The 27517-nt window shown below is 44.3% G+C and overlaps 4 gene segments (V, D, J or C); all 4 read left to right on the top strand.

The window, feature by feature from the left end:
* Positions 1–9502: 9502 nt before the first annotated feature.
* LOC103737420 lies at positions 9503–10073 on the top strand. The segment is given in 2 exon segments: positions 9503–9557; positions 9643–10073. Coding segments are annotated over 2 exon segments (477 nt in total).
* A 3689-nt stretch (positions 10074–13762) lies between these two features.
* On the top strand, positions 13763–14405 carry LOC103737419. The segment is given in 2 exon segments: positions 13763–13811; positions 13897–14405. Coding segments are annotated over 2 exon segments (555 nt in total).
* A 7304-nt stretch (positions 14406–21709) lies between these two features.
* LOC103737418 lies at positions 21710–23122 on the top strand. The segment is given in 3 exon segments: positions 21710–21773; positions 21859–22259; positions 22985–23122. Coding segments are annotated over 3 exon segments (585 nt in total).
* A 2745-nt stretch (positions 23123–25867) lies between these two features.
* Positions 25868–26516, top strand: LOC103737417. The segment is given in 2 exon segments: positions 25868–25916; positions 26002–26516. Coding segments are annotated over 2 exon segments (561 nt in total).
* The last annotated feature ends 1001 nt before the right edge of the window (positions 26517–27517 follow it).

Genomic DNA, 27517 nt, shown 5'->3' with positions numbered 1-27517 from the left:
CCTGGAGCTAAATTTCAGCATTGTAAAGGTGCAAGAATTCTGCTATGTCGATACTACTGCTTCACAAAGTTAGAATATTATGTGCCAGAAAATACATCATTTGGCATTAGGATTTAAAATTACTGCACTGAAGAAGTATGCATTCTTTAATACTGAAAACTGATATAAGAAATGAATAACTAGACATGTATGGAAACAATTCACATCTAAAGAAGAAAAAAACTAGACACTGTGCATGGAGATACCACTAAGCCCCACTCTTAGTGGTATCTATCCTTTGTGACTTTCTCCTATAAAGTTACATGTAAATGGATCCTGGAAGGGCAGAATGCTGGGCCACAGTAACTCACCTTGGCTATAAAAATTTTTTAAACTGATAAAATAAATTTAAAACCACAAAGTAATTGGTCTGATAGGATTTATTGTCGTGAAATTTTCAAATTTTATCAAAACTGAGAAAAATATTAAATAAACACAAATAGACCAACATTCAGCATAATGTCTAAAAAATATAACAGCCACCTTTCAGAGCATCAGAGGCAAGGGGAGCTCAGCACACATGGAGGTGGGTGATCACCAGAAACTCAGGGACAGTTATCTAACAGAGTACAGGACTGTCTCCACCTCTGCCACGCACATATCAAAGATTGGGTACAAATACAGAAGGCCTCCAGGGTGGAGGAAGTGGATGTAAATCCAAACAGTTCATCCGGGACATGCAGAATGTCCTCAGTCAGGATGACCAGGTGTCAGGAACGACAAAACAAAGTGGTCATGGGAAGGAAACAGGACCCTGTAGGGTTGAAAGGACATGAGATGATCATCATCACATCCACACAGCAACCACACATGGGAAGCCAGAAACAAGAATGATAGAGGATGAGCCACAGAGGCTGAGCATGGATGGAGGACAGAAACAGACACGAGTGAACGTGATCACTGATAGATGCTGCCCCACTGTGTGAAAGATGTAAATCAGGCTCAGGATTTCCATTTCTCTACAATGGTGATGCACACAGCCAAGGCTCAGTGTAATGTCTGCACACACTTCACCTTCCCGAGGATGGACACCCAGGTGACATCATCCCCATATTGAAGAGTTTGCTCCTCACCTTTCTGTGATCAGTTATTACATAGGTTAGCATAAAACATTGAGTCTCAAGCAGAGCTTGATGGCACATGCCATTAATCCCAGAACTCAGAGAGCACAGGCAGGCAGATGGCTGTGAAACACAGGCTGGTCTGGTAAAGTTCCAAGTAAGTTGGTGCTATAAGTAGACTTCGTCTAAAAAAAAAGACAAACTGAACAAAGAGCCTCAGTCTTGATTTGTGTTAGCTTATAGAAGGTTTTATGAATAGCAGAGTCTCCCTGTGCCTCGTGAACTGAATCAACACATTCTGGAATCTTGATTCGTATGTGCTGTAGGAGATAAGAGACAAAGGGAGAGAAGGGGAGGAGGAGGGAGGGAGGGGGATATGGAGTTTGAATCCCAAGTCTTTTGTCCTTATGTAGGCAAATATGTGGTTTTACCCAGCAACATAGGATGGAAATTTGGCTCTCCAATCTTTTCTCCAAGAAACTTTGGAGTCTCAGGATTCAGTTAACTGTGAGGGACTCCAAATTAATTGGATTTCCTACTTGTGTGACAAGAGTAAGATCAACTTCACTGATTTTTTTTTCCTTTTTAAGCAATTTTTATGCTGCCCTTTAAACATGGTCTCTGATCACAAGACCGTAAATACAAGACACACCATCATAAACCTTTCACTGCAATTGACAGATATTTACTGAGGATTGATGGAGATGCACTGAGGGTATTATGGTCTGGTCACCTCGACTACAGGAATGCAGATTCCCTTAATGTACGAAATTGCCCCAAAATTGGCCCCACAGACAAAAACATGAAACATATCAATGCCTGTTTGCATTTAAGAAAAGCAACAGGTAACAAGAAACGTTCTCTTTGTTTTTTGCCTCCAGTTCCTCTAAGCAGCACCAGGCAAACCTCCCTCAGTTGGTGATACTGATGGAGACCCTGCCTCTCCTCCCCTCTTACCCCCTCAGGATCCTCCCACATGCAAAGCAACCTCTAGTCTCATGTTGAAAGCCCAGCCCTGGCTGAGGAACCTTATCTACTCCTCACAGGAGCCTCCATCAGACCATGGCTATCCTGGGGCTGCTCCTCTGCCTGCTGGCTGCTCCCTCCTGTGAGTGTCTCTGAGATTTTTTGGTTGATAAACTTTGACAACTTTTATACAGTATATGTGATGGACTTTGATACTCTCTGTTCCAAGATGTCTTGGCCCACGTGTAGCTGAAGGGTCAGGACCTGGCCTGGTGAAGCCTATGGAGGCCCTGTCCCTCACTTGCACTGTGTCTGGATTTTCCTTAACCAGCGATAGTGTGCACTGGATCCGTCAGCAGCCAGGAAACAGTCTGGAATGGATCAGTGTAATGTGGGGTGGCAGAGGCACAAATTATAATTCGGCTCTCAAATCCCCAGTCAGCATCACCAGGGATACCTCCAAGAGCCAAGTTTTCCTGAAACTGAACGATCTGCAGCCTGAGGACACAGCCGTGTATTTCTGTGCCAGAGACACAGTGAGGGAACATCAGTGTGAGCCCAGACACAAACCTCCCAGCTCAAAGTGCTCAGGACCAGAAGGAGGCACAGAAGGCCTTCAGGGCTGCTCAGTACACCCACAGAGGGCACCTGGGACCGGTTAAATGTGAGAATCTATGGTGTCCTTTCCCTGCTCAGAAAATCCTCTAGACATGCTTCCTTGAACCACATTCATGTGAAAATCACTATTTGCTTTTGACATTTCTCTGTGGAGCGTCTCCAGTATCCGTTTGTCACTTTTGTTGCCGTCCTATGGATGGAGATGAACTTAAGAAAAGGATTCCCCTGTTTTTCAGCAAGTGTCTGTAACTCTAAGAATTGGTGATGTTGAGTTCAGTAAAGACGCTGTGGGAAATTTCAGATCATCTTCAATTCACTCTAGTTGTTTTTATACATGGGGAGGGGAAGATACAGCTTCTATGAATTAATGTTCCATCGCACAGATAAGTTGGAAACTGAAATACCCAGTGTTTCAATTTTCTAGTTTGAGTGTCTGTGGAAGGTACAATTGATTCATTTTTCATAGGATCCATATTATAAAATATGCATCTTGGTACAAATTAATTTTTTTATACCACAAAGTCCCAGGAAAGGGTTTATTCACAGCTGTTCATGTGAACTTTCAACCCGGGGAAAGTGAGTCCCCAGTGTGCATGTGAAGGCTGACATGAGCCACAGTCCTTCCAACTCTCATCAGCCTTTCCCATGGGTGGTTAAAAGGCACAATTATCCATTTGCACTTTATGCTGATGGTTTTGTTTCTTTCCATGGCTACTGTAATTACTACTCTGTTGCTGCTGACCCTAAGAATTCAGGTGCGTGTCTTGTATGTGAGCTAAAAGATGCCATTCAGTGAAGCAATGTTGGCTGTGAGATCAGTGTTAATGGATCATCAGTGTGAGCCACTTGTCTAAATAGCATCTACCAATCGGAGGCAGAGGCTTCTCTGGACACTGTCACAGTGACACCGTCTCGGTGTGATGAAGCTGTGGAGTTCAGATTGAGAGGAGTTTAGACTGCTGAGATCAGGAGAAATCAGCATGTTCTGTGAACAACCTGAGTAAAGCTGAAAACCAAAACATCCACTGTCACCTAGTGTCACAGTGAGGATCAGCCTACAAGTGAGAATGGACGGCAGTGAGCCTGCAGGTTAGAGAGCTTGGAGACAGGAAGCTGAGGGATAAGTGCTTAATATCTTCCAAGTACTGAGGGAGAGAAAAACATATATAGATGGTCGGTTTTGAATGCACACAAGACTGAATAATTCTACTAACATTATAGCAAAAGGACTCTAATAAATAGATTATTCTAATGTATAAAAATCACTTAGGGTCTAACTAGAAGGAAACGCTGAGTTTTCCCTATAAGCAATGATGTATCTGCCACAGTTTACTGCCTGCTGTGACTTTGTAGAAAACATGAGTATCAGAAGGAATGACGTGACCACATATTTCTAAGTCTAACACGTTTGCTCAAAAAAAACAGCATTCTCCATTTCCTGCTCTTTTATATCAGAAACTAGTAGCTCAGCAGGCCACTCAATCCTAATGCTTTTGTCCAATTGCTTCCGGAATCAACTACCTCTGGAGATGGAATTACAATTTAAGGGGGACAACATTAGGTTTATAACTATAGCATAGTTTATAGCATTTGATTTACATCCACTACAACAACGTTTTGGGCTCAATGGATCCGGTCACAACAGTAAATATCAATTGTGATGGAAGCTTAAGAGATAGTTCAGGCAAGGGACAAAGTTGGTGAATGATCAAAAGAGCAGGCAATGATCTTCGCCAGGGACAGGAAACCTGGGAGCAAACTAAATCAATCCTGCTGAATAAACTATAGTCACAGACTCCTAATGGACCCATGTATGACATCAAGACTTTCAGTTGGGGAAGTTCTCAGCAGGAATAAACGAACTCCAACACTTTGTCCTCCCCTCAGCTGCTCTGCATGACAGTGTTTTATCACAGAAAGAGAACAAAAGTAGGACAGTGGTATCACTAAGAAACACGGTTTGAACACACACACACACACTCACACCAAAGAATGGAGTGGGAAGTCTTGGCCTTTAAAGACTGTGAAATGTAGGTATCAGCTCTATTTCTTAGCCAAAATCTTGAAGACCAGCCACGTCCTAAACAAACATTACTCTCACTGTGCTATGAGGTGATCCAGGGCTTAGAACACACAGTTGGGACTCACAGGTGTTGGGATGGTGCACCCTGAATGACCTACCAGGGTTTTGTCTGTTGGGAGCAGAATTTGTAAGGATCATGTAAGCATTGGACTCCTCTGTGCTCTCCATCAGAGCTGCTCTTGTCATTGCTGAAGCTGAAATATGGAAAGAACACCCATCAGATCTCTTCTTAATATTCCAATAGAGAAGAAGGTGCCAAACACAAACAGCACCTCTGCCAATCCCAAGATGAGCCTCAGCCTGTGCAAAGACCCGGGGAGAAGGATTGTATTCAGCAGCCTCACCTCGAGTCCTTGCAGTCGGTCTGTCAAAGCCTGTCCTGTGTGGGCTGTGGGCAAGGCCAGGGTCTGAGGATGATCAGGTCCTTGGGTGAGATGACCTGGGGTGCTGAGGGCCCAGCTGCTGCTCTCAGCATGAGATTCCTCTGCAGCCCACAGGAAAGATGGAGCAGGAGGCAGGTGTGGACCTAAAACACCTATGTGACATGGCACCAGGCTTTGGGAAAATGAGAACACATCACAGTAACAAGACCACGGAAGGACAAGCGGGACAGTGTGCGTACGACCATCAGGAAGCAAGACCCTGAGCATGAGAGGATGTTGAGCACTGGCCAGGCTTTACAGGGACAGGAGAGAAGACGGTCTGCAGGAGGTGGTTCAAGGAAAGGGCCAGGCACTGATGGATCAGTGACACCTCAGCCACATTCTCTCTTTTCAAGAATCCCATGTTATGGTGATGCTAGACAGGCTGACCAGGTTCCAGTGTAGGAACGCACACCAAGGGACATCTCGGGACTCAGACTTGACTCGATAGGCCTTAGCATGCATGACAATACATGAGGTCTGTCTGGTGGGGTCAAAAAGGGGAGAGGGTCTGTTTATGATTACGATGTATGTAGGCAATATACAAAAATGCAATATAAACATCTATTGATGGAAAAAGATAATCCCAGTTACAACCATTTCTGTTCCTTGAAGAGCTAAGGTTGTCAGTCTCCACCCACCCCTCTTATAAAGAGGAGGTTGGGTACCCACAGTAAAGTCATTTTCCAGTGCTAAGTTGAATCCCTCTCCTGGGCTGCGGGCATGCACAGTTCTCTGCTGACACAAGTCTGAGGCCTCTGAGAAAGGAGTCTGACCTAGAAGGTGAGATTCTTAGGTCTTCTCTTGTGCCTGGTGACAGCTCCCTAAGGTGAGTGTCACCATCTCACACATGTGTCTGTGAGGGTATTATAATATCCTGGATATGTCATTGTCTATACAAAAAACTGAATGAATGGGAAACATAAGTTGTAGTGCAAACACTGGATACAGCCCATCCCTCAGAACAACATCTCCATCTCCAGAGACACTTCCAGAGCCAGTCCTCCCTGCAGCTGACCTGTGACCACTAACGACACAGTACTGAGCCAGTGTCACAGTGAGGGGAATTCAGAGTGAGTCCTGTTATGAACCTCCCTTCATGGAAGCTCAGAACAACAGGGTGCACTCAGCACACACCAAGTAGAGGACTCAACCTCAGAACAGGAATGGAGAAATGATTTGAGGATTTAGGTACCCTTGGTTATCATCACCCCGAGTACCTCAGATATAGAAAGCTGAGGATAATTTCTCTCTGGGAATGAAACACTGTCTTCATTGATACCTGCATATATGCTTCTCCTCATTTCTCACAAGACAGTGCACAGTAATATTTCTTTTTTAGAAGAAGGAGAAGGATTTCATTACAGCTTTAACATACTCAATAACAGTTTCCAGAGCAAAAATACATCTCTTTCAAAAGTGGCTTTTTAACATTTTTAGGTGCTCTGTTGGATTAATACAGTTATACAATATAGAATTCAGTATAAACCTGGTAAAACACTGTTTCTTACAGAAAGACTCATTGTTTTTGCTAATAACACTGAGATGTTGGCACATGCGTCTCTCATCTGTATGTGTCTGATTATTGCTTGTCATAATCAGTTGCACTCGGGTCCTTGGCACCTGTGTAGGTCTATAGAGTCAATAAAGTAATATTTCTTAATGAACGCTTTGCTTGAAACTCAGCTGATCTTGCTCTCCTTAGCCACCGCATCTCAGGCATTCATAGAGAAAAGTAATTCTCCTCTTCACTGCACACGTGAGTTCGCATGTGCTCTGCTGCCTTTCACAGAAGGACACTGGCACTGTCTGGAGAAAGTTTGTGTAGTATCATTTGTGGTGTGGCTCCTGATCACTTGTTTGTGGAAAGGACTAATGGTTTCAAATACCCGCCAGTGCACTGAACAATGCCTACATCAAGGAATTAACCAGAGCCAAATTTCAGCATTACAGAGATGTGAGAACTCTGCTTTAAGATGGCTACTGCTCCCCAAAGTGAGAATATTATATGCAAGAAAATACACAATTTGGTATTAGGATTTAAAATTACCACACTGGGGGCTGGAGAGGTGGCTCAGTGGTTAAGAGCAATGACTGCTCTTGCAGGGGACATGGGTTCGATTTCCAGCACCCACATTGTAGCTACAAACCATCTGTAACTTCAGTTCCAGGGGATCCTAAGCCCTCTTCTGACCTCTGCAGCACGGCACAGCACGGGTGCACTCACATACATGCAGGCAATACACTCATACACATAAAATAAAAATGATAACTAATATTTTTTTTAATTACCACACTGAATAAGTATACATTCCTTGACCCTGAATACTGATATTACTACATGAATAACAAGCTAGGAATGGAAATAATGAACATCTAAAGTAGAAAATAACTTGGCAATGTGTATGAAGATACCACTGAACCCCACTCTTAAGTGGTAGCTGTACCTCGTGACTTTCTTATGCAGAGTTCCATGGAAATGGAACCTGGATTTGCAGAAGGCCTGCACACAGTGACTCAGCCAGGCTATCAAAACAAATTTTTTTAAAAAACATGATGTAACTGGTCTGGCATTTATTCACTTTATATTCTTTCTCAAATTTTGTTGAAAAATTAGGAAATATAAAATAAACACAATAGACCCACTTTCATAATAATATGTAAAAATATTCCTGCCACACTCAGAGCATCACAGGAAACAGGATCCCAGCACACATGGAGGTGGGCAACCATCAGAACCTCAGGGAAGGCTGTCTCCCAGAATAGAGGAATGTCTCCACCTCTGCCATTCACATATCAAAGATCAGGTACAAATACAGAAGGCCTCCAGGGTGGAGGAAGTTGATGGAGATCCAATCAGGTCATTGAGGAACCATCGAATGTCCTCAGTCAGGATGACCATGCGTCACACACAAAACTACAAGGTGGTCATGGGAAGAATGCAGATCCCTACAGGGATGAACAGACAGGAGAACGTCAACGTCATATCCACAGAGCAACAACACATGGGGATTCTGGAGCAGGTATGATGGAGGACAAGCCATAGAGGCTGAGCATGGATGGAGGGACATGGACTTGAGTGAACGTAAGCTCTGCTAGACGCTGCCCCACTGTTGTGAGAGGTTTAAATCCGGCTCTGGTTTTCATTTCTCTACACTGATAATGCACATTGCCAAGGCTGAGTGTAATGTCTGCACACACTTCACCTTCAGGAGAACTGACAGTCAGGTGAGATAATCCTTTTACTGAAGTCTTACCCCTCACCTTCTTTGGATACCTGACAGTTTCTGATTTACTTTATTATGTAAGGTAGCAAAAACATTGATTCACAAGCTGGGCTTGATGCCATTAATCCCAGACCTCGAGGCAGAGGTAGGCAGATTTCTGTGAAATTAAGGCCAGTCTATTCCAGTTCCAGGTCAGCTGGTGGTACAAGCACACTCTGTCTAAAAAAATAAAACTGAAAAGAAGAGCCTCAGTCTTGATTTTGTATCAGTTTGTTAGAAGGTTTTATAAGAGCAGATCCTCCCTGTACATCATGAAGTGAGTCAACACATTGTGGGATCTTGTTTTGTATGTGCTCAAGAAGAGAAGAGAGAGGAACTGGAAGGGAGGGAGGGAGGGACTGAAATAAGCAGCGTGGAGGCACCAGATTTGGAGTTAAGTCCCACTTTTATGCTCCTTGTTTACACAAATGGGTGGTTTGCCCCAGAAAATTAGGATCAAAATTAGGCTCTCAAATTGTTTTTCCAAGAAACTTTGGATTCTCATATCGCAATTTTGTGTGAGGTGTGTCTCATCAAGTTGAATTTCCTACGTGTGTGACAGACGAAGATCAACTCTTCTAAAACATTTTAAAAGGAATTTTTATGCTGCTCTTTAAACATTGTTTCTAATCAGATGACCATGAACACAAGACAGCACCACCATAAACCTTGCACTGAAATTTATACAGATTTATATTCATGCTGAGTTAATTGAAGTCTGGTCCTCCAGGACTATATGAATGCAGACTCACTTACTGTAAGACATTCCCTCTTAATTTGTCCTTAGGACCCAAACATGAACCATATCAATGTTTGTTGGTAATTAGGAAAACCAACAATAATCAAGAAAAGGTCTCTCAGTTCTTTGTCTCCACTTCCTCTAAGCAGCACCAGGCAAACCTCCCTCAGTTGGTGATACTGATGGAGACCCTGCCTCTTCTCCCCTCTTACCTCCTCAGGATCCTCCCACATGCAAAGCAGCCTCTAGTCTCAGGCTGAAAGCCCAGCCCTGGCTGAGGAACCCCATCTCCTCCTCCCAGGAGCCTCCATCAGACCATGGCTGTCCTGGGGCTGCTCCTCTGCTTGCTGACTGCTCCATGCTGTGAGTGTCTCTGGGATTTTAGTTCACAAGCTTTGACCAGTTTTATGCAATGTATGTGACTGACTTTGATACTCTCTGTTCCTAGGTGTGTGGGCCCAGGTGCAGCTGAAGGAGTCAGGACCTGGCCTGGTGAAGCTTACAGAGACCCTGTCCCTCACCTGCACTGTGTCTGGATTATCTTTAACCAGCAATGCTGTGAACTGGATCCGCCAGCCACCAGGAAAGGGTCTGGAATGGATCGGTGTAATGAGGAGCAGTGGAAGCACATATTATAATTCAGCTCTCAAATCCCGAGTCAGTATCACCAGGGACACCTCCAAGAGCCAAGTTTTCCTGAAACTGAACGATCTGCAGCCTGAGGACACAGCCGTGTATTTCTGTACCAGAGACACAGTGAAGGATCATCAGTGTGAGCCCAGACACAAACCTCCCAGACCAAAGTGCCCGTGTCCAGTAGGGGGCAGTGAAGTTCTGCAGGGCAGCTCAGTACTACCTATGGGTCCTGGGGACCAGTAGGAATCCCTCAGAACACAGTGGGTGCTCAGTCTACCCTGAGTGCTTCCAAGCCCACAGATGGTCTCTGAGCTGGTTAAATGTTACCATCTTCAGTTTCCTGTCCCTGCTCAGAATTTCTCTAGAGACATTTCCTTGAATCCTATTTTTTGAAAATTGCTCTCTGATTCAGCCAAACAACGAGATTTCTCCATGGAGCATTTCTGATGCTTGTTTGCCCCTTGGTTCTTGTCAGATGGATGGAGATGAACTTAAGAAAAGGCTTCCCGTCCTTTTTCAACAAGTGACTGTAATTCTACGAGTTGGTGATGTTGAGTTCAGTAAAGACGCCGGGAAACTCAGATCATCTCCAGTTCATTCTGTTTACTTTTGTGTGTGAAGGAGAAGACACAGCTTCTATGAATTAGTGTCCATCCCACACATAGGTTGGAACCTGAAATACGCACGGTTTCAGTCTTCTAGTTTGAGTGTCCGAAGAAAATACAGTTGATACTTATTTCATAGGTTCCATATTATAAAATCTGCATCTTGATAACAATTGGGTTTTACTACAAAGGCCCAAGAAAGGATTCATTCACAGCTGATCATGTCCACTTTCAGCCAGGGTGAGAGTGAGTCACCTGTGTCCATGAGGAGGGTATTGTAATAACAGGACATAGATAGAGCCTTGTTTTCTGGGTCTCGTTATGTCTGGGCCAGGTGCAGCTGCAGGAGTCAGGATTTGCCGTCGTAAAGATATCACAGTCACCGTTCCTGTTCTGCACCATCACAGATTCACTATCATCACAGATTCTCTATCAACTCTAGTTTCTACTGGACCTCGATACGACGGCCTCTAGAGAAGAGGCTGAGTGAATGAACAAATAAGTAGTAGTGGAAACACTGGAGACAGCCCATCCCTCAAGAACCACATCTCCATCTCCAGAGACACTTCCAAGACCCAGTCCTCGCTGAAGCTCACCTGTGACCACTGAGGACAAGGTTCTGTGCCTGTGTCACAGCCAGAGGAATTCAGAGTGATTCCTCATAGAACCTCCCTGCATGGAAGCTCAGAACATTCAGGATGCACTCAGCACACACCAAGTGCAAGGACTCAACTTCAGAACAGGAATGCAGGAATGATTTGGGAATTTAGCTGCCCTTGGTTATCATCACACTGAGTACCTCAGATATAGAAAGCTGAGGCTAATTTCTCTCTGGGAATGAAACACTGTCTTCATTGATACCTGCATATATGTTTCTACTCATTTCTCACAAGACAGAGTGCACAGTAATATTTCTTAATGAAAGCTTTGCTTGAAAATAAGTTGATCTTGTTATCATTAGCTGTCACATCTCGGGCATTCATAGAGAAAAATCACTCTCCTCTTCACTGCACGTGTGAGTTCCCACGTGCTCTGCTGCCTTTCACAGAGGACACTGGCACTGTCTGGAGAAAGTTTGTGTAGCATCATTTATGGTTCCTGATATCCTGTTCACAGAAATGGTTGATGGTTTCAAATATCTACCAGTGCACTGAACAAAGCCTTCATCAAGGAATTAACCAGAGACAAATTCAGCATTGAGGAGACTATGGAACTCTGCTATTAGGAGGCTACTTCTCCCAAAGTTAGGATTCTATATGCAAGAAAACACATAGTTTGGTATTAGGATTTTAAATTACCATCCTGAATAAGTATACATTCCTGGATACTGAACACTGATATTAGTACATGAATAACTAAACATGTATGGAAATAATTCACATCTAAAGCAGAAAGAAATTGGTACTTTGTATGGATATACCAGGGAACCCCACTCTTAACTGGGAACTATGCATTGGGACTTCCTTCTATAGAGTTCCATAGAAATGGAACCTGGAATTGCAGAAGGCGGGCACACAGTGATTCAGCCAGGCTATCAAATTAAATTAGAAAAAATACATGATGTAAGTGGTCTGATAGCATTCATTCTCTTGATATTCTTTCTCAAATTATGTTGAAAATGTAGGAAATATTAAATAAACAAAAATAGACCCACATTCATAATAATGTCTAAAAAAATTCCTGCCACCCTCAGAGCATCACAAGCAGCAGGATCCCAGCACACATGGAGGTGGGCAACCATCAGAACCTCAGGGACGGCTGTCTCCCAGAATAGAGGAATGTCTCCACCTCTGCCATTCACATATCACAGAAGGCCTCCAGGGTGGAGGAAGTGGATGGAGATCCAATCAGGTCATTCAGGACCCATCGAATGTCCTCAGTCAGGATGACCATGCATCACACACAAAAGTACAAGGTGGTCATGGGAGGAATGCAGATCCCTACAGGGATGAACAGACAGGAGAACGTCAATGTCACATCCAGAGAGCAACAACACATGGGGATTCTGGAGCAGGTATGATGGAGGACAAGTCATAGAAGCTGAACATGGATGGCGGGACATGGGCTTGAGTGAACGTAAGCTCTGCTAGACGCTGCCCCACTGTTATGAGAGGTTTAAATCCAGCTCTGGCTTTTCATTTCTCTACACTGATGATGCACATTGCCAAGGCTCAGTGTAATGTCTGCACACACTTAACCTTCAGGTGAATTGACAGTCAGGTGAGATAATCCCTTTACTGAAGTCTTGCCCTTCACCTTCTTTTGATACACTACAGCTTCTAATTTACTTTATTATGTAAGGCAGCAAAAACATTGGGCCACAAGCTGGGCTTGATGCCATTAATCCCAGACCTTGAGGCAGAGGCAGGCAGATTTCTGTGAAATAAAACCAGTCGATTCCAGTTCCAGGTCAGCTGTTACTACAAGCACACTCTGTATAAAAAACATAAAACTGAAAAGAAGAGCCTCAGTCTTGACTTTGTATCCGTTTGTTAAAAGATTTTATAAGAGCAGATCCTCCCTGTACATCATGAAGTGAGTCAACACATTGTGGAATCTTGTTTTGTATGTTCTCAAGGAGAGAAGAGAGAGGAACTGGAAGGGAGGGAGGGAGTGAGGAAGGGAGGGAGGGAGAAAAGCAGCAGGAAAGAAAGCAGATTTGGAGTTTGAGTCCCAAGTTTATGCTCTTTGTTTACACAAATGGGTGGTTTGCCCCAGAAAATTAGGATCAAAGTTAGGCAGTCAAATCTTTTCTCTATGAAACTTTAGATTCTTATGATGTAATTTGTGTGAGGTGTGTCCTATCAAGTTGAATTTTCTACATGTGTGACAAGACGAGGATCAACTTTATTGAAACATTTTAAAAGGAATTTTTATGCTGCCCTTTAAACATTGTTTCTGATCACAAGAAACCATGAACACAAGACAGCACCATCATAAACCTTGCACTGAAATTTATACAGATTTAATTCACACAGAATTTATTGTAGTCTGGTCCACCTGGACTACATGAATGCAGACTCACTTACTGTAAGACATTCCCCGTTAATTCACCCCTAGGACCCAAAGCATGAACCATATCAATGTCTGCTTGTAAATAAGAAAAGCAACAGTAATCAAGAAAAGGTCTCTCTGTTCTTTGTCTCCAGTTCCTCTAAGCAGCACCAGGCAAACCTCCCCCAGTTGGTGATACTGATGGAGACCCTGCCTCTTCTCCCCTCTTATCTCCTCAGGATCCTCCCACATGCAAAGCAGCCTTTAGTCTCAGGCTGAAAGCCCAGTCCTGGCTGAGAAACCCCATCTCCTCCTCCCAGGAGCCTCCATCAGACCATGACTGTGCTGGGGCTGCTCCTCTGCCTGCTGGCTGCTCCCTGCTGTGAGTGTATCTGGGATTTTACTTAACAAACTTTGACAGGGTTTATACAATATATGTGATTGACGTTGATATTCTCTGTTCCTAGGTGTGTGGGCCCAGGTGCAGATGAAGGAGTCAGGACCTGGCCTGGTGAGGCCTACAGAGACCCTGTCCCTCACCTGCACTGTGTCTGGATTATCTTTAACCATCAATGGTGTGAACTGGATCCGCCAGCCGCCAGGAAAGGGTCTGGAATGGATCGGTGCAATATGGGCTGGTGGAGGCACAGATTATAATTCAGCTCTCAAATCCCGAGTCAGTATCACCAGGGACACCTCCAAAAGCCAAGTTTTCCTGAAACTGAACACCCTGCAGTCTGAGGACACAGCCATGTATTTCTGTGCCAGAGACACAGTGAGGGGAATGCAGTGTGAGCCCAGACACAAACCTCCCAGCTCAAAGTGCTCAGGACCAGTAGAGGGCACTGAGGAACTTCAGGGCTGCTCAGTACTAACCATGGTTCCTGGGGACCTGGAGGCCTTCCTCAGAATGCACTGGATTCTCAGTGTACCCGGTGTGCTTCCAAACCCACAGTTGGCACCTGTGGCTGGTTAAATGTTAGAATCTATGGATTACATTTTCGGATCAATAAATTCTCTAGAGACCCTTGAAACCTATTCTTTGAAAACGGCAATATGCTTCCATTCTAAACATCGACATTTCTCCATGGAGATCTCAGATATCCATTTGCCCCTTCTTTACTATCAGATGGATGGAGATGAACTTAAGAAAAAGGTCTCCCATATTTTCCAGCAAGTGACTGTAATTCTAAGACTTGGTGATGTTGAGTTCAGTAAAGGAGCTCGGGGAAATCAGATCATCTCCAATTAATTCTGTTTATTTTTGTACATGTGGAGGAGACACAGCTTCTATGAATTAGTATTCCATCACAGATAGGTTGTGTGTCCCAGGCACCTGATTCCTCCGTGGCACAGGGACTGCTGCAGAGAACTAAATTTGGAGAGTTAGCCATGGAGAGATGGGTTTCTGGGCACCATCTTGGGATAGAAGCCAGGAGCCGCCTGAAACTCGCGGCGGCAGGTGTGGACAGAAAGATGGCCCTGGTGTCTCACCCACATGGATGCAAGAAGGGGCATTTACCATACTGCGGCAAGACTGTGGGCCCATGATTCATAGGAAAAAGTTAACAGAGACTGTGGGCAGGCACAGAAGTGATCTTGAATGGCGTGCCAAGCCACGCAGAGCTGGGTGCCAGATGCTTGTTTCTGTTTACGTTCCTCCATTTACTCCATCCCCACCCAAGATACGAAATGAAAAATTCACACAAAGATATGTTATATGGTTTGTCTGATGGTGCAAGAGACCCCAAGAGAACCCCAGTGACAAACTGGCATAGTTAGCCAGATAAACAAACCAGCCTTGTGCATTTGGGTTTGAGTTAGCAGTGCTGTTCCTGCTGACTCTGTGGCAGGCCAGCTGGGCTCTGAATTCCAAATCCAGGAGAAGCTGGAACCCAGGGAAGAAGGCAATCAAACCCCATATGCTTAATGGGGTTAGCAATAGTCACGTGCTTTATACAATGGATTGTAAAGTCTGTCACTGAAAAGAGGCCAGCCTCGCAGAAACATGGGCCAAGGCTATGTTGTAAATGTAGGGGTATGCTGTGGGTATGTGAAGATTTGTTAAAGGTTATCCAGAGGCTAGAAAAGCTTTTACCACTGTGGAGAAATACTGAGACCCAGAGAGGGGGGCATGGCCACTCTGTGTAATAAAAGATGTGCCCCAGGCAGGGGAAGCTGAAAGGCCAGGGCAGTCCTGGTAAATACAGCCACAGAGCCTGAGAGAGAAAAACACAGGACATTTTAACCTGTGTAAGGTCCAAGGACTCAGGAAAAGACAGATAATAGTGAATAAGGAGAAGACCTAAAAATAAAAGCAGCTAAAGCTGCCCCCTCAGATACAGCCATTGACACAAATGGGAATAAATCTAACAGTGCTGTAGCCAGGAAATACTCCACACTGGAACTGCTAAAACCAGAAAAAACTTACAAGAAAGCCATCAAAGAGCCCTAGCCATGTGGCTTGTAAGAGTGTGGGACATGGGAGCAAATGACGTTAGTTTAAGTCTTTCAGAAGCTTTAGAGCTGAGTTATATAACTAGCCATCCTTTCCTGTGATATAGGCTCTTCAATATAGGCCAGTGCAAGGGGGAGCAGTCCTTAATGGGGTGGCTGGTTGAAGGCATTAAAGATACATGGTCATTACCAAGGGAGACTAACATGATTAACAGGGCCTGGAGGACTATAAAGAAAGGGCAGACATTACTGAGAGAACTGGGTATGAGAAAAGCAGTATATGATGTCCAGTTCACTGGGCCAGATAAGAGTGTGTTCACCTGAGATATGAAAGGAAGCTTAATTGAACTGGGACCCCAAGAGTGCTATGGAGCTTTAATGGTTTTGCTAAGCCCTTTAATGGCACAGAATCTTTGTAAAGTGTCAGGCTTTAGCAAATTTAAATGATTCTGACCAGCAGGTAAAAGGTGTCTGTAGAATAACAGAACAAACTATGAGAGATGTAAAAAAGACAAGACAGTAGAAGTGGTCCATTTGGGTTACTCTAAGACAAATGTGGCAAGACTTATGTCGAGTCCAAATTCTCAGAGAAAAGATTGGTAGAAAACCAAATTTGGTACTAAGGAGTTTCTGGAAGGTTAAAACCAGAATAACAGTTTACAAAAGACTTCACAGAATAAAAACTGTCCCAGGGGTGGTTAAGAATCCCCAAGGATTAAATAAGATACATTTTTCTTGTCATAAAGGCTATACTAGGGGTGGAAGCAGTTTTTCCCACTAAGTTCTTCCCCAGCAGCCAGGGGTGGCCAATAGAGAAATGACAGATAGGGCTACAGTCAGGAGGCAGACCCAGGACCTGCCTGACTCAGGGACCCAACAAACGCAGCAGGGACAGGAGAAACCCCCTGCTTCCTTAGCCCAGTGCAGGGTCAGGCACCTGGAGCCAACACCTGTAAGTGTATCAAGAATAAAAGAACACAAAGAGACTCCATGTAAAATTCCCCAAATGGGAAATGACTCCAAAGAGATAAGAAAGGTGGTAAAGAGCTAACCAAATTATTGCCTCTTACCCATGCTAGTGTACCTAACAAGGATCCATGGAGAAAACAGTTAATACAAGTGGACAAAACCTTTCCATGCTGTGTTAGACCTTGTCTATGATGGATTTTATATAATGTTAATCTTCCTTCCAGTGTTTTACAGATGTGAACCCCATTTGAAAGACACCTGAAGAAGCAATGGCCAGCTATAGCTGTAAGATTCTTGGGAGTGTTATGGTTGGGCAAGACAGAGGCAGAGACTCCCAAGCTATACAACTGTTAAGAAAATCTACAGTACCAGGGGTGTGTTGCCCCACTATGAGCTGTTGGTCACAAAGAGATCCTAGAGATCCTCAAATTCACCAAGGCTATTGCCATTGATGTTGGTTGTACACTGGAAATGTCAGTAAAGCCATGTTGCTGAAGACACCACATGTTGTGAGTGTGGGAGACGAAGAAGAGCTGGATCTGAGACTAAGGGAAAAGATTCCATGCAACTGCATGGATGATGTTCATATTGCCAGAAAGGGCTATGCAGATGGTTGGGGAAGAAATGATCCCCTGTGACTCTACTCAACAATGGGTCCCGCATGCTGCACACTATGGACATGCCAAGCAATGCCTGCGAGTGCAATAATGGCTTGACCAACATACATAGAAATGACAAATTTGTAATTGGATAAGGTCCATTCCCAGGGGTGGAACACACAACAAGTGCTGTGGACCAGGCCAATGCCTTGTGCTGATGAAGGTTACAGGCCCTACTGGGGAAAAATATAATGTTTAATGAATATAGTGCTCCTACTGGGATATCTTCTAGGCATTTGTGTTTACATTCATGTTTGTTTAGATGTGTCTACTTCATTCTATTTGTCTTTATACTGAAAGAAAAAACACAGAGGTAGATCAATGGCCACAACTTGAAGACAAAAATAGGAGTGGCCCAAGAAGTCATTATCACGCCATGATACAAGAGAGATTGCACTACATCTGCCACATTCTCCAAGGCTCAGGGACGTTACAGATGATTGGCAGAAAGATTTTAAGAGAGGAGGAAAAGGGTGGAGTGTGTCCCAGGCACCTGATTCCTCTGAGGGACCAGGCCTGCTGTGGAGAATTGACTGCTGAGTGTTAGCAGGGAAGGAGAGGCTTCTGGGTGCCATCTTGGGATGGACGCCCACAGCAGCAGGTGTGGAGAGAAAGGTGGCCCCAGTGTCTCAACCATATGGACACAGAAAGGGGCATTTACCCACCCTGGGTGAGACTTCGGGCCCGAGACCCGTTGGCAAAAGTTAATAGAGTCTATAAGTGGGCCCAGAAGTAATCTTCGAAGGCAAACCGAGCCGTGCAGAGCTGGGTGCCCGGTGCTTGTTTCTGTGTACATTCCTCCATTTGCCCCCTCCCTACCCAAGATATAAAATGAAAAATTCACATAAAGATATGCTAGTCTGATAGCACAAGTGTACCTGAGAGAACTCGGGCACAGGTTGGAAACTGAAATACCCATTGTTTTGATCTTCTAATTTAAGAGTGTCCCAAGAAGATACAATTGGTTCACTTTTCACTGGTTCCATACTGGAATGTTTACATCGCAATTAAAATTAGTTTGAAAGCCAAGATTTTCAGTTTTGCACTTTATGCTGATAATTTTGTTCTTTCCATGGCTTCTCTGCTGCTGCTGACCCTAGGAATTCAAGTATGTATATTATCCATGTGGCTGTGAGATCAGTGTTAATGGATCATCAATGTGAGCCACTCGTCCAAAGGAAAATAGCATCTACCAATCTGAGGCAGAGGCTTCCCTGGAAACTGTCACAGTGACACCATCTCAGCGTGATGAAGCTTTGTAGGTCAAATTGTGAGGAGTCTTGGACTCCTGAGATCTGGCAAAATCAGCATGCTCAGTGAACAGCCGTGAGTCAAGCTCAAAACCAAAAGATTCAATGTCATATTTCCCCGGGTCACATTGAGGACAAGAAAAAAAAGTTACATGAATGAGCAGTTTGGAATGTACATCAGGCTAAACAATTCTGCTAGGATTTCAGGAAGAAGTCTCTAATAATTTTAAGAGTCCAACATATAAAAATAGGATAAGGGTCACACAACAATAAAATCCTACTTTTCCCTAAAGGCAATGGTCTATATGAGATAGTTAAGTGCTTGCAGTGTCTTTGTAGAGTATGGGTGTCCTGGATAATGATGTGACTGCACATTTCTTTGTGTGCCACATTTTCTAAAAATAACACCATTATTTATTTCCTCCTCAGTTTTTATTAGCAAACTCGGTAACTTAGCAGGTCGTCTCAAAGCTAAAGCTTTATACCAGTTACTTCAGGGATGAACTGTTTTATGTCCAAATATTTCCTTTCTTATGTCTATGTGTAAATCAATTCTCACTGCAGTGCTTCTGCATAAAGAAGAGACCCCAAGCCTCCCTGCTTCCCTCAACCTGCATTGCACACCATGCCTGTCAGCCATCCTCCTCAATCTGCTACTTCTGCCTGGACTCAGCCTGACTCAGCCTCCCCTTGCCAAATAGTGCTGTGTCTGCTTGCCAGCATCTCTCGGGCCCCTCCCGTCCAGCCTAAGGTGGTGTTGACCTCCATGCAGTAACTGTCAACTGGAATGAGCATGTTCTGTGCGATTCCACTCACAACCTGGGACAGTAGCTTCATGCCTAGTGTATATTCCAGGCTGATAAATACAAACATAAATTCAGGCACAAGCGATGTACTATGATTTATTCTTAAGAGAAACTATCACAAACACAGTGGCATCAGGTCAAGGCAAGGAATGGGGCGGGCATGTGTATGCTTGTGTGGGAAATCTCACAAGACCTGTTGCATATTGCCTACCGAGTCTGAGGATGGAGCAAACACAATAATTTCACCCCTCCCCCATGGATCTGGAACATCAGAGACCATATCTTACAACCCCAGTCCTTTTGGATTTCCAGACCAGAGAGGGTGCCCCCTCTGCCTGGTGTCTGTTCACGAAAAGGAAATCCCTGCGACTGGTCTGGTAGTATTTATTCTCTTGATATTCTTTCTCGAATTTTGTTGAAAATATAGGAAATATAAAATAGACCCAAATAGACCCACATGCATAATAATATCTAAAAATATTCCTGCCACTCTCAAAGTATCACAGGCAACAGGATCCCAGCACACATGGAGGTGAGCAACCATCAGAATCTCAGGGAAGACTGTCTCCCAGAGTAGAGGACAGTCTCCACCTCTGCCATTCACATATCAAAAATCAGGTACAAATACAGAAGGCCTCCAGGGTGGAGGAAGTTGATGGAGATCCAATCAGGTCATTGAGGACACATCAAATGTCCTCAGTCAGGATGACCATGCGTCACACACAAAACTACAAGGCGGTCATGGAAAGAATGCAGAGCTCTACAGGAAAGAACAGACAGGAGAAGGTCATCATCACATCCACAGAGCAACAACACATGGGGATTCTGGAACACGAATGATGGAGGATGAACCATAGAGACTGAGCATGGATGGAGGGACATGGACTTGAGTGAACGTAAGCTCTGCTAGACGCTGCCCCATAGATATGACAGGTTAAATCCAGGCTCCAGCTTTTCATTTCTCTACACTGATGATGCACATTGCCAAGGCTCAGTGTAATGTCTGCACACACTTCACCTTCAGGAGAACTGACAGTCAGGTGAGATAATCCTTTTACTGAAGTCTTACCCCTCACCTTCTTTGGATACCTGACAGTTTCTGATTTACTTTATTATGTAAGGTAGCAAAAACATTGAGTCACAAGCTGGGCTTGATGCATTAATCCTAGACCTCGAGGCAGAGGCAGGCAGATTTCTGTGAAATAAAGGCCAGTCCATTCCAGTTCCAGGTCAGCTGGTGCTACAAGCACACTCTGTCTAAAAAAATAAAACTGAAAAGAAGAGCCTCAGTCTTGACTTTGTATCAGTTTGTTAGAAGGTTTTATAAGAGCAGATCCTCCCTGTGCATCATGAAGTGAGTCAACACATTGTGGAATCTTGTTTTGTATGTGCTCAAGGAGAGAAGAGATAAGGACTGGAAGGGAGGGAGGGAGGGAGGGAGGAGGAGGGATGAAGGCAGGGACTGAAATAAGCAGCCTGGAGGCACCAGATGTGGAGTTAAGTCCCAAATATATGCTCCTTGTATACAAAAATGGGTGGTTTCCCCAGCAAATTAGGATCAAAATTAGGTTCTCAAATTTTTTTTCAAAAAACTTTGGATTCTCATAACGCAATTTTGTGTGAGCTGTGTCTTATCAAGTTGAATTTCTTACATGTGTGACACACGAATATCAACTCTTCTGAAACGTTTTAAAGGGAATTATTATGCTGCCCTTTAAACATTGTTTCTGATCAGACGACCATGAACACAAGACACCACCACCTTAAACCTTGCACTGAAATTTATACGGATTTATATTCACACTGAGCTCATTGAAGTCTGGTCCTCCAGGACTATGTGAATGCAGACTCACTTACTGTAAGACATTCCCCCTTAATTTGTCCCTAGGACCCAAAACATGAACCAAATCAATGTATGTTGGTAATTAGGAAAACCAACAATAAACAAGAAAAGGTCTCTCAGTTCTTTGTCTCCACTTCCTCTAAGCAGGACCAGGAAAACCTCCCTCAGTTGGTGATACTGATGGAGACCTGCCTCTTCTCCCCTCTTAAATCCTCAGGATCCTCCCACATGCAAAGCAGCCTCCAGTCTCAGGCTGAAAGCCCAGCCCTGGCTGAGGAGCCCCATCTCCTCCTCACAGGAGCCTCCATCAGACCATGGCTGTCCTGGGGCTGCTCCTCTGCCTGCTGGCTGCTCCCTGCTGTGAGTTTATCTGGGATTTTAGTTTACAAACTTTGACAGAGTTTATACAATATATGTGATTGACTTTGATATTCTCTGTTCCTAGGTGTCTGGGCCCAGGTGAGGATGAAGGAGTCAGGACCTGGCCTGGGGAAGCCTACAGAGACCATGTCCCTCACCTGCACTGTGTCTGGATTTTCTTTGAACAGCTATGGTGTGCACTGGATCCGCCAGCCTCCAGGAAAGGGTCTGGAATGGATCGGTGCAATGTGGAGTGGTGGAAGCACAGATTATAATTCAGCTCTCAAATCCCGAGTCAGTATCACCAGGGACACCTCCAAGAGCCAAGTTTTCCTGAAACTGAATGATCTGCAGCTTGAGGACACAGCCATGTATTACTGTGCCAGAGACACAGTGAAGGAACATCAGTGTGAGCCCAGACACAAACCTCCCAGATCAAAGTGCCCGTGTCCAGTAGGGGGCAGTGAAGTTCTGCAGGGCAGCTCAGTACTACCCATGGGTCCTGGGGACCAGTAGGAATCCCTCAGAACACAGTGGGTGCTCAGTCTACCCTGAGTGCTTCCAAGCCCACAGATGGTCTCTGAGCTGGTTAAATATTACAATCTCCAGTTTCCTGTCCCTGCTCAGAATTTCCCTAGAGACACTTCCTTGGATCCTATTTTTTGAAAATTCTCTCTGATTCAGCCAAACAACGACATTTCTCCATGGAGCATCTCTGACGCCTGTTTGCCTTTTGGTTCCTGTCAGATGGATGGAGATGAACTTAAGAAAAGGCTTCCCATCCTTTTTCAACAAGTGACTGTAATTCTACGAGTTGGTGATGTTGAGTTCAGTAAAGACGCCGGGAAACTCAGATCATCTCCAGTTCATTCTGTTTACTTTTGTATGTGAAGGAGAAGACACAGCTTCTATGAATTAGTGTCCATCCCACACATAGGTTGGAACCTGAAATGCGCATGGTTTCAGTCTTCTAGTTTGAATGTCCGAAGAAAATACAGTTGATTCTTATCTCATAGGTTCCATATTATAAAATCTGAATCTTGATAACAATTAGGTTTTACTACAAAGGCCCAAGAAAGGATTCATTCACAGCTGATCATGTCCACTTTCAGCCAGGGTGAGAGTGAGTCACCAGTGTGCATGTGGACGGTATTGTAATAACAGGACATAGATAGAGCCTTCTTTTCTTGGTCTCGTTATGTCTGGGTCAGGTGCAGCTGCAGGAGTCAGGATTTGCCGTCGTGAAGACATCACAGTCACCATTCCTGTCCTGCACCATCACAGATTCTCTATCAACGCTAGTTTCTACTGGACCTCGATACGATGGCCTCAGAGAAGAGGCTGAGTGAATGAACAAATAAGTAGGAGTGGTAACACTGGAGACAGCCCATCCCTCAAGAACCACATCTCCATCTCCAGAGACACTTCCAAACACACCAAGTGCTAGGACTCAACTTCAGAAATGTAATGCAGGAATGATTTGGGAATTTAGCTGCCCTTGGTTATCATCACACTGAGTACCTCAGATATAGAAACTTGAGGATAATTTCTCTCTGGGAATGAAACACTGTCTTCATTGATACCTGCATATATGTTTCTACTCATTTCTCACAAGACAGAGTGCACAGTAGTATTTCTTAATGAAAGGTTTGCTTGAAAATAAGTTAATCTTGTTATCATTAGCCATCACATCTCAGGCATTCAAAGAGAAAAACAATTCTCTTCACTGCACGTGTGAGTTCCCACGTGCTCTGCTGCCTTTCCCAGAGGACGCTGGCACTGTCTGGAGAAAGTTTGTGTAGCATCATTTATGGTTCCTGATCTCCTGTTCACAGAAATGATTGATGGTTTCAAACATCTACCAGTGCACTGAACAATGCATTCATCAAGGAATTAACCAGAGCAAAACTTCAGCATTGAGGAGATGCAGAAACTCTGCTATTAGGAGGCTACTGCTCCCAAAGTTAGGATATTAGATGCAAGAAAATACATACTTTGGTATTGGGATTTTAAGTTACCACCCTGAATAAGTATACATTCCTGGATACTGAACGCTGATATTAGTATGTGAATAACTAAACATGTATGGAATTAATTCACATCTAAGGAAGAAAAAAAATGGTACTGTGTATGGATATACCACGGAACCCCACTCTTAACTGGGACCTATGCATCGGGACTTCCTTCTATAGAGTTCCATGGAAATGGAACCTGGAATTGCAGAAGGCGGCCCACAATGACTCAGCCAGGCTATCAAATTAAAATAGAAAAAATACATGATGTAAGTGGTCTGATAGCATTTATTCTCTTGTTATTCTTTCTCAAATTATGTTGAAAATGTAGGAATTATTAAATAAACAAAAATAGACCCACGTTCATAATAATGTCTAATAATATTCCTGCCACCCTCAGAGCATCACAGGCAGCAGGATCCCAGCACACATGGAGGTGGGCAACCATCAGAACCTCAGGGACTGTTGTCTCCCAGAATAGAGGAATGTCTCCACCTCTGCCATTCACATATCAAAGATCAGGTACAAATACAGAAGGCCTCCAGGGTGGAGGAAGTGGATGGAGATCCAATCAGGTCATTCAGGACCCATCGAATGTCCTCAGTCAGGATGACCATGCGTCACACACAAAACTACAAGGTGGTCATGGGAAGAATGCGGATCCCTACAGGGATGAACAGACAGGAGAACGTCAATGTCAAATGCACAGAGCAACAACACATAGGGATTCTGGAGCAGGTATGATGGAGGACAAGTCATAGAAGCTGAACATGGCTGGAGGGACATGGACTTGAGTGAACGTAAGCTCTGCTAGACGCTGCCCCACTGTTGTGAGAGGTTTAAATCCGGCTCTGGTTTTCATTTCTCTACCCTGATGATGCACATTGCCAAGGCTCAGTGTAATGTCTGCACACACTTCACCTTCAGGAGAACTGACAGTCAGGTGAGATAATCCCTTTACTGAAGTCTTGCCCCTCACTTTCTTTTGATACATTACAGTTTCTGATTTAATTTATTATGTAAGGTAGCAAAAACATTGATTCACAAGCTGGGCTTGATGCCATTAATCCCAGACCTCGAGGCAGAGGCAGGCAGATTTTTGTGAAATTAAGGCAAGTCTGATCCACTTCCAGGTCAGCTGGTGCTACAAGCACACCCTGTCTAAAAAATAAAACTGAAAAAAAGAGACTCAGTCTTGACTTGGTATCAGTTTATTAGAAGGATTTATGAAGAGCGGATGCTCCCTGTACCTCATGAGCTGAGTCAACACATTGACTCAATTGTTTTGGATGTGCTCAAGGAGAGAGGAGATAGAGACTGGAAGGGAGGGAGGGACGGAGTGGGGAGGGAGGAAGGGGATAGGGAGGAAGGAGGGAGGGAGAGAGGGAGAAAAACAGCAGGAAAGAAAGCAAATTTGGAAACTGAGTCCCAAGTTTATGCTCTTTGTTTACACAAATGGGTGGTTTGCCCCAGAAAATTAGGATCAAAGGTAGGCTCTCAAATCTTTTCTCTATGAAACTTTAGATTCTTTTGATGTAATTTGTGTGAGGTGTGTCCTATCAAGTTGAATTTTCTACATGTGTGACAAGATGAGCATCAACTCTATTGAAACATTTTAAAAGGAATTTTTATCCTGCCTTTAAACATTGTTTCTGATCACAAGAAACAATGAACACAAGACAGCACCATCATAAACCTTGCAATGAAATTTATACAGATTTATATTCACACAGAATTTATTGTAGTCTGGTCCACCTGGACTACATGAATGCAGACTCACTTACTGTAAGACATTCCCCGTTAATTTACCCCTAGGATCCAAAGCATGAACCACATCAATGTCTGTTGGTAATTAGGAAAACCAACATTAATCAAGAAAAGGTCTCTCTGTTCTTTGTCTCCACTTCCTCTAAGACGGACCAGGCAAACCTCCCTCAGTTGGTGATACTGATGGAGACCCTGCCTCTTCTCCCCTCTTATCTCCTCAGGATCCTCCCACATGCAAAGCAGCCTCTAGTCTCAGGCTGAAAGCCCAGCCCTGGCTGAGGAACCCCATCTCGTCCTCCCAGGAGCCTCCACCAGACCATGGCCTTGCTGGGGTTGCTCCTCTGCCTGCTGGCTGCTCCCTGCTGTGAGTGTATATTGGATTTTAGTTAACAAACTTTGACAGGGTTTATACAATATATGTGATTGACTTTGATATTCTCTGTTCCTAGGTGTATTGGCCCAGGTGCAGATGAAGGAGTCAGGACCTGGCCTGGTGAGGCCTACAGAGACCCTGTCCCTCACCTGCACTTTGTCTGGGTTATCTTTAACCATCAATGGTGTGAACTGGATCCGCCAGCCGCCAGGAAAGGGTCTGGAATGGATCGGTGCAATATGGGCTGGTGGAGGCACAGATTATAATTCAGCTCTCAAATCCCGAGTCAGTATCACCAGGGACACCTCCAAAAGCCAAGTTTTCCTGAAACTGAGCAAACTGCAGCCTGAGGACGGAGCCATGTATTTCTGTGCCAGAGACACAGTGAAGGGACTGCAGTGTAAGGCCAGACACAAACCTCCCAGCCCAAAATGCTCAGGACCAGTAGGGGGCACTGAGGAACTTCAGGGCTGCTCAGTACTAACCATGGTTCTTGGGGACCGGAGGCCTTCCTCAGAGTGCACTGGATTCTCAGTGTACCCGGTGTGCTTCCAAACCCACGGATGGCACCTGTGGCTGGTTAAATGTTAGAATCTATGGATTACATTTTCGGATCAATAAATTCTCTAGAGACCCTTGAAACCTATTCTTTGAAAACTGCAATATGCTTCCATCCTAAACATCGACATTTCTCCATGGAGATCTCAGATATCCATTTGCCCCTTTACTATCAGATGGATGGAGATGAACTTAAGAAAAAGGTTTCCCATATTTTCCAGCAAGTGACTGTAATTCTAAGACTTGGTGATGTTGAGTTCAGTAAAGGAGCTCAGGGAAATCACATCATCTCCAATTAATTCTGTTTATTTTTGTACATGTGGAGGAGACACAGCTTCTATGAATTAGTATTCCATCACAGATAGGTTTTGTGTCCCAGGCACCTGATTCCTCCGTGGCGTGGGAACTGCTGCAGAGAATTAACTTTGGAGAGTTAGCCATGGAGAGATGGGTTTCTGGGCACCATCTTGGGATGGAAGCCAGGAGCCGCCTGAAACTCACGGCGGCACGTGTGGACAGAAAGATGGCCCTGGTGTCTCACACACATGGATGAAAGAAGGGGCATTTACCATACTGCGGCGAGACTGTGGGCCCATGATTCATAGGAAAAAGTTAACAGAGACTGTGGGCAGGCACAGAAGCAATCTTGAATGGCGACCAAGCCACGCAGAGCTGGGTGCCAGGTGCTTGTATCTGTGTACGTTCCTCCATTTACTCCATCCCTACCCAAGATGCGAAATGAAAAATTCACACAAAGATATGTTATATGGTTTGTCTGATGGTGCAGAGACCCCAAGAGAACTCCAGTGACTAACTGGCATAGTTAGCCAGATAAACAAACCAGCCTTGTGCATTTGGGTTTGAGTTAGCAGTGCTGTTCCTGCTGCCTCTGTGGCAGGCCAGCTGGGCTCTGAATTCCAAATCCAAGAGCAGCTGGAACCCAGGGAAGAAGGCAATCAAACCCCATATGCTTAATGGGTTAGCAATAGTCACGTGCTTTATACAATGGATTGTAAAGTCTGTAACTGAAAAGA

The sequence above is a fragment of the Nannospalax galili genome, unplaced genomic scaffold, assembly GCF_000622305.1.
Source record: "Nannospalax galili isolate Female #2095 unplaced genomic scaffold, S.galili_v1.0 scaffold1938, whole genome shotgun sequence".
NCBI classification, from domain to species: Eukaryota; Metazoa; Chordata; class Mammalia; order Rodentia; family Spalacidae; genus Nannospalax; species Nannospalax galili.
The sequence above is the reverse complement of the archived record's forward strand: the minus strand, read 5'-3'. Positions and strand labels throughout refer to the sequence as shown.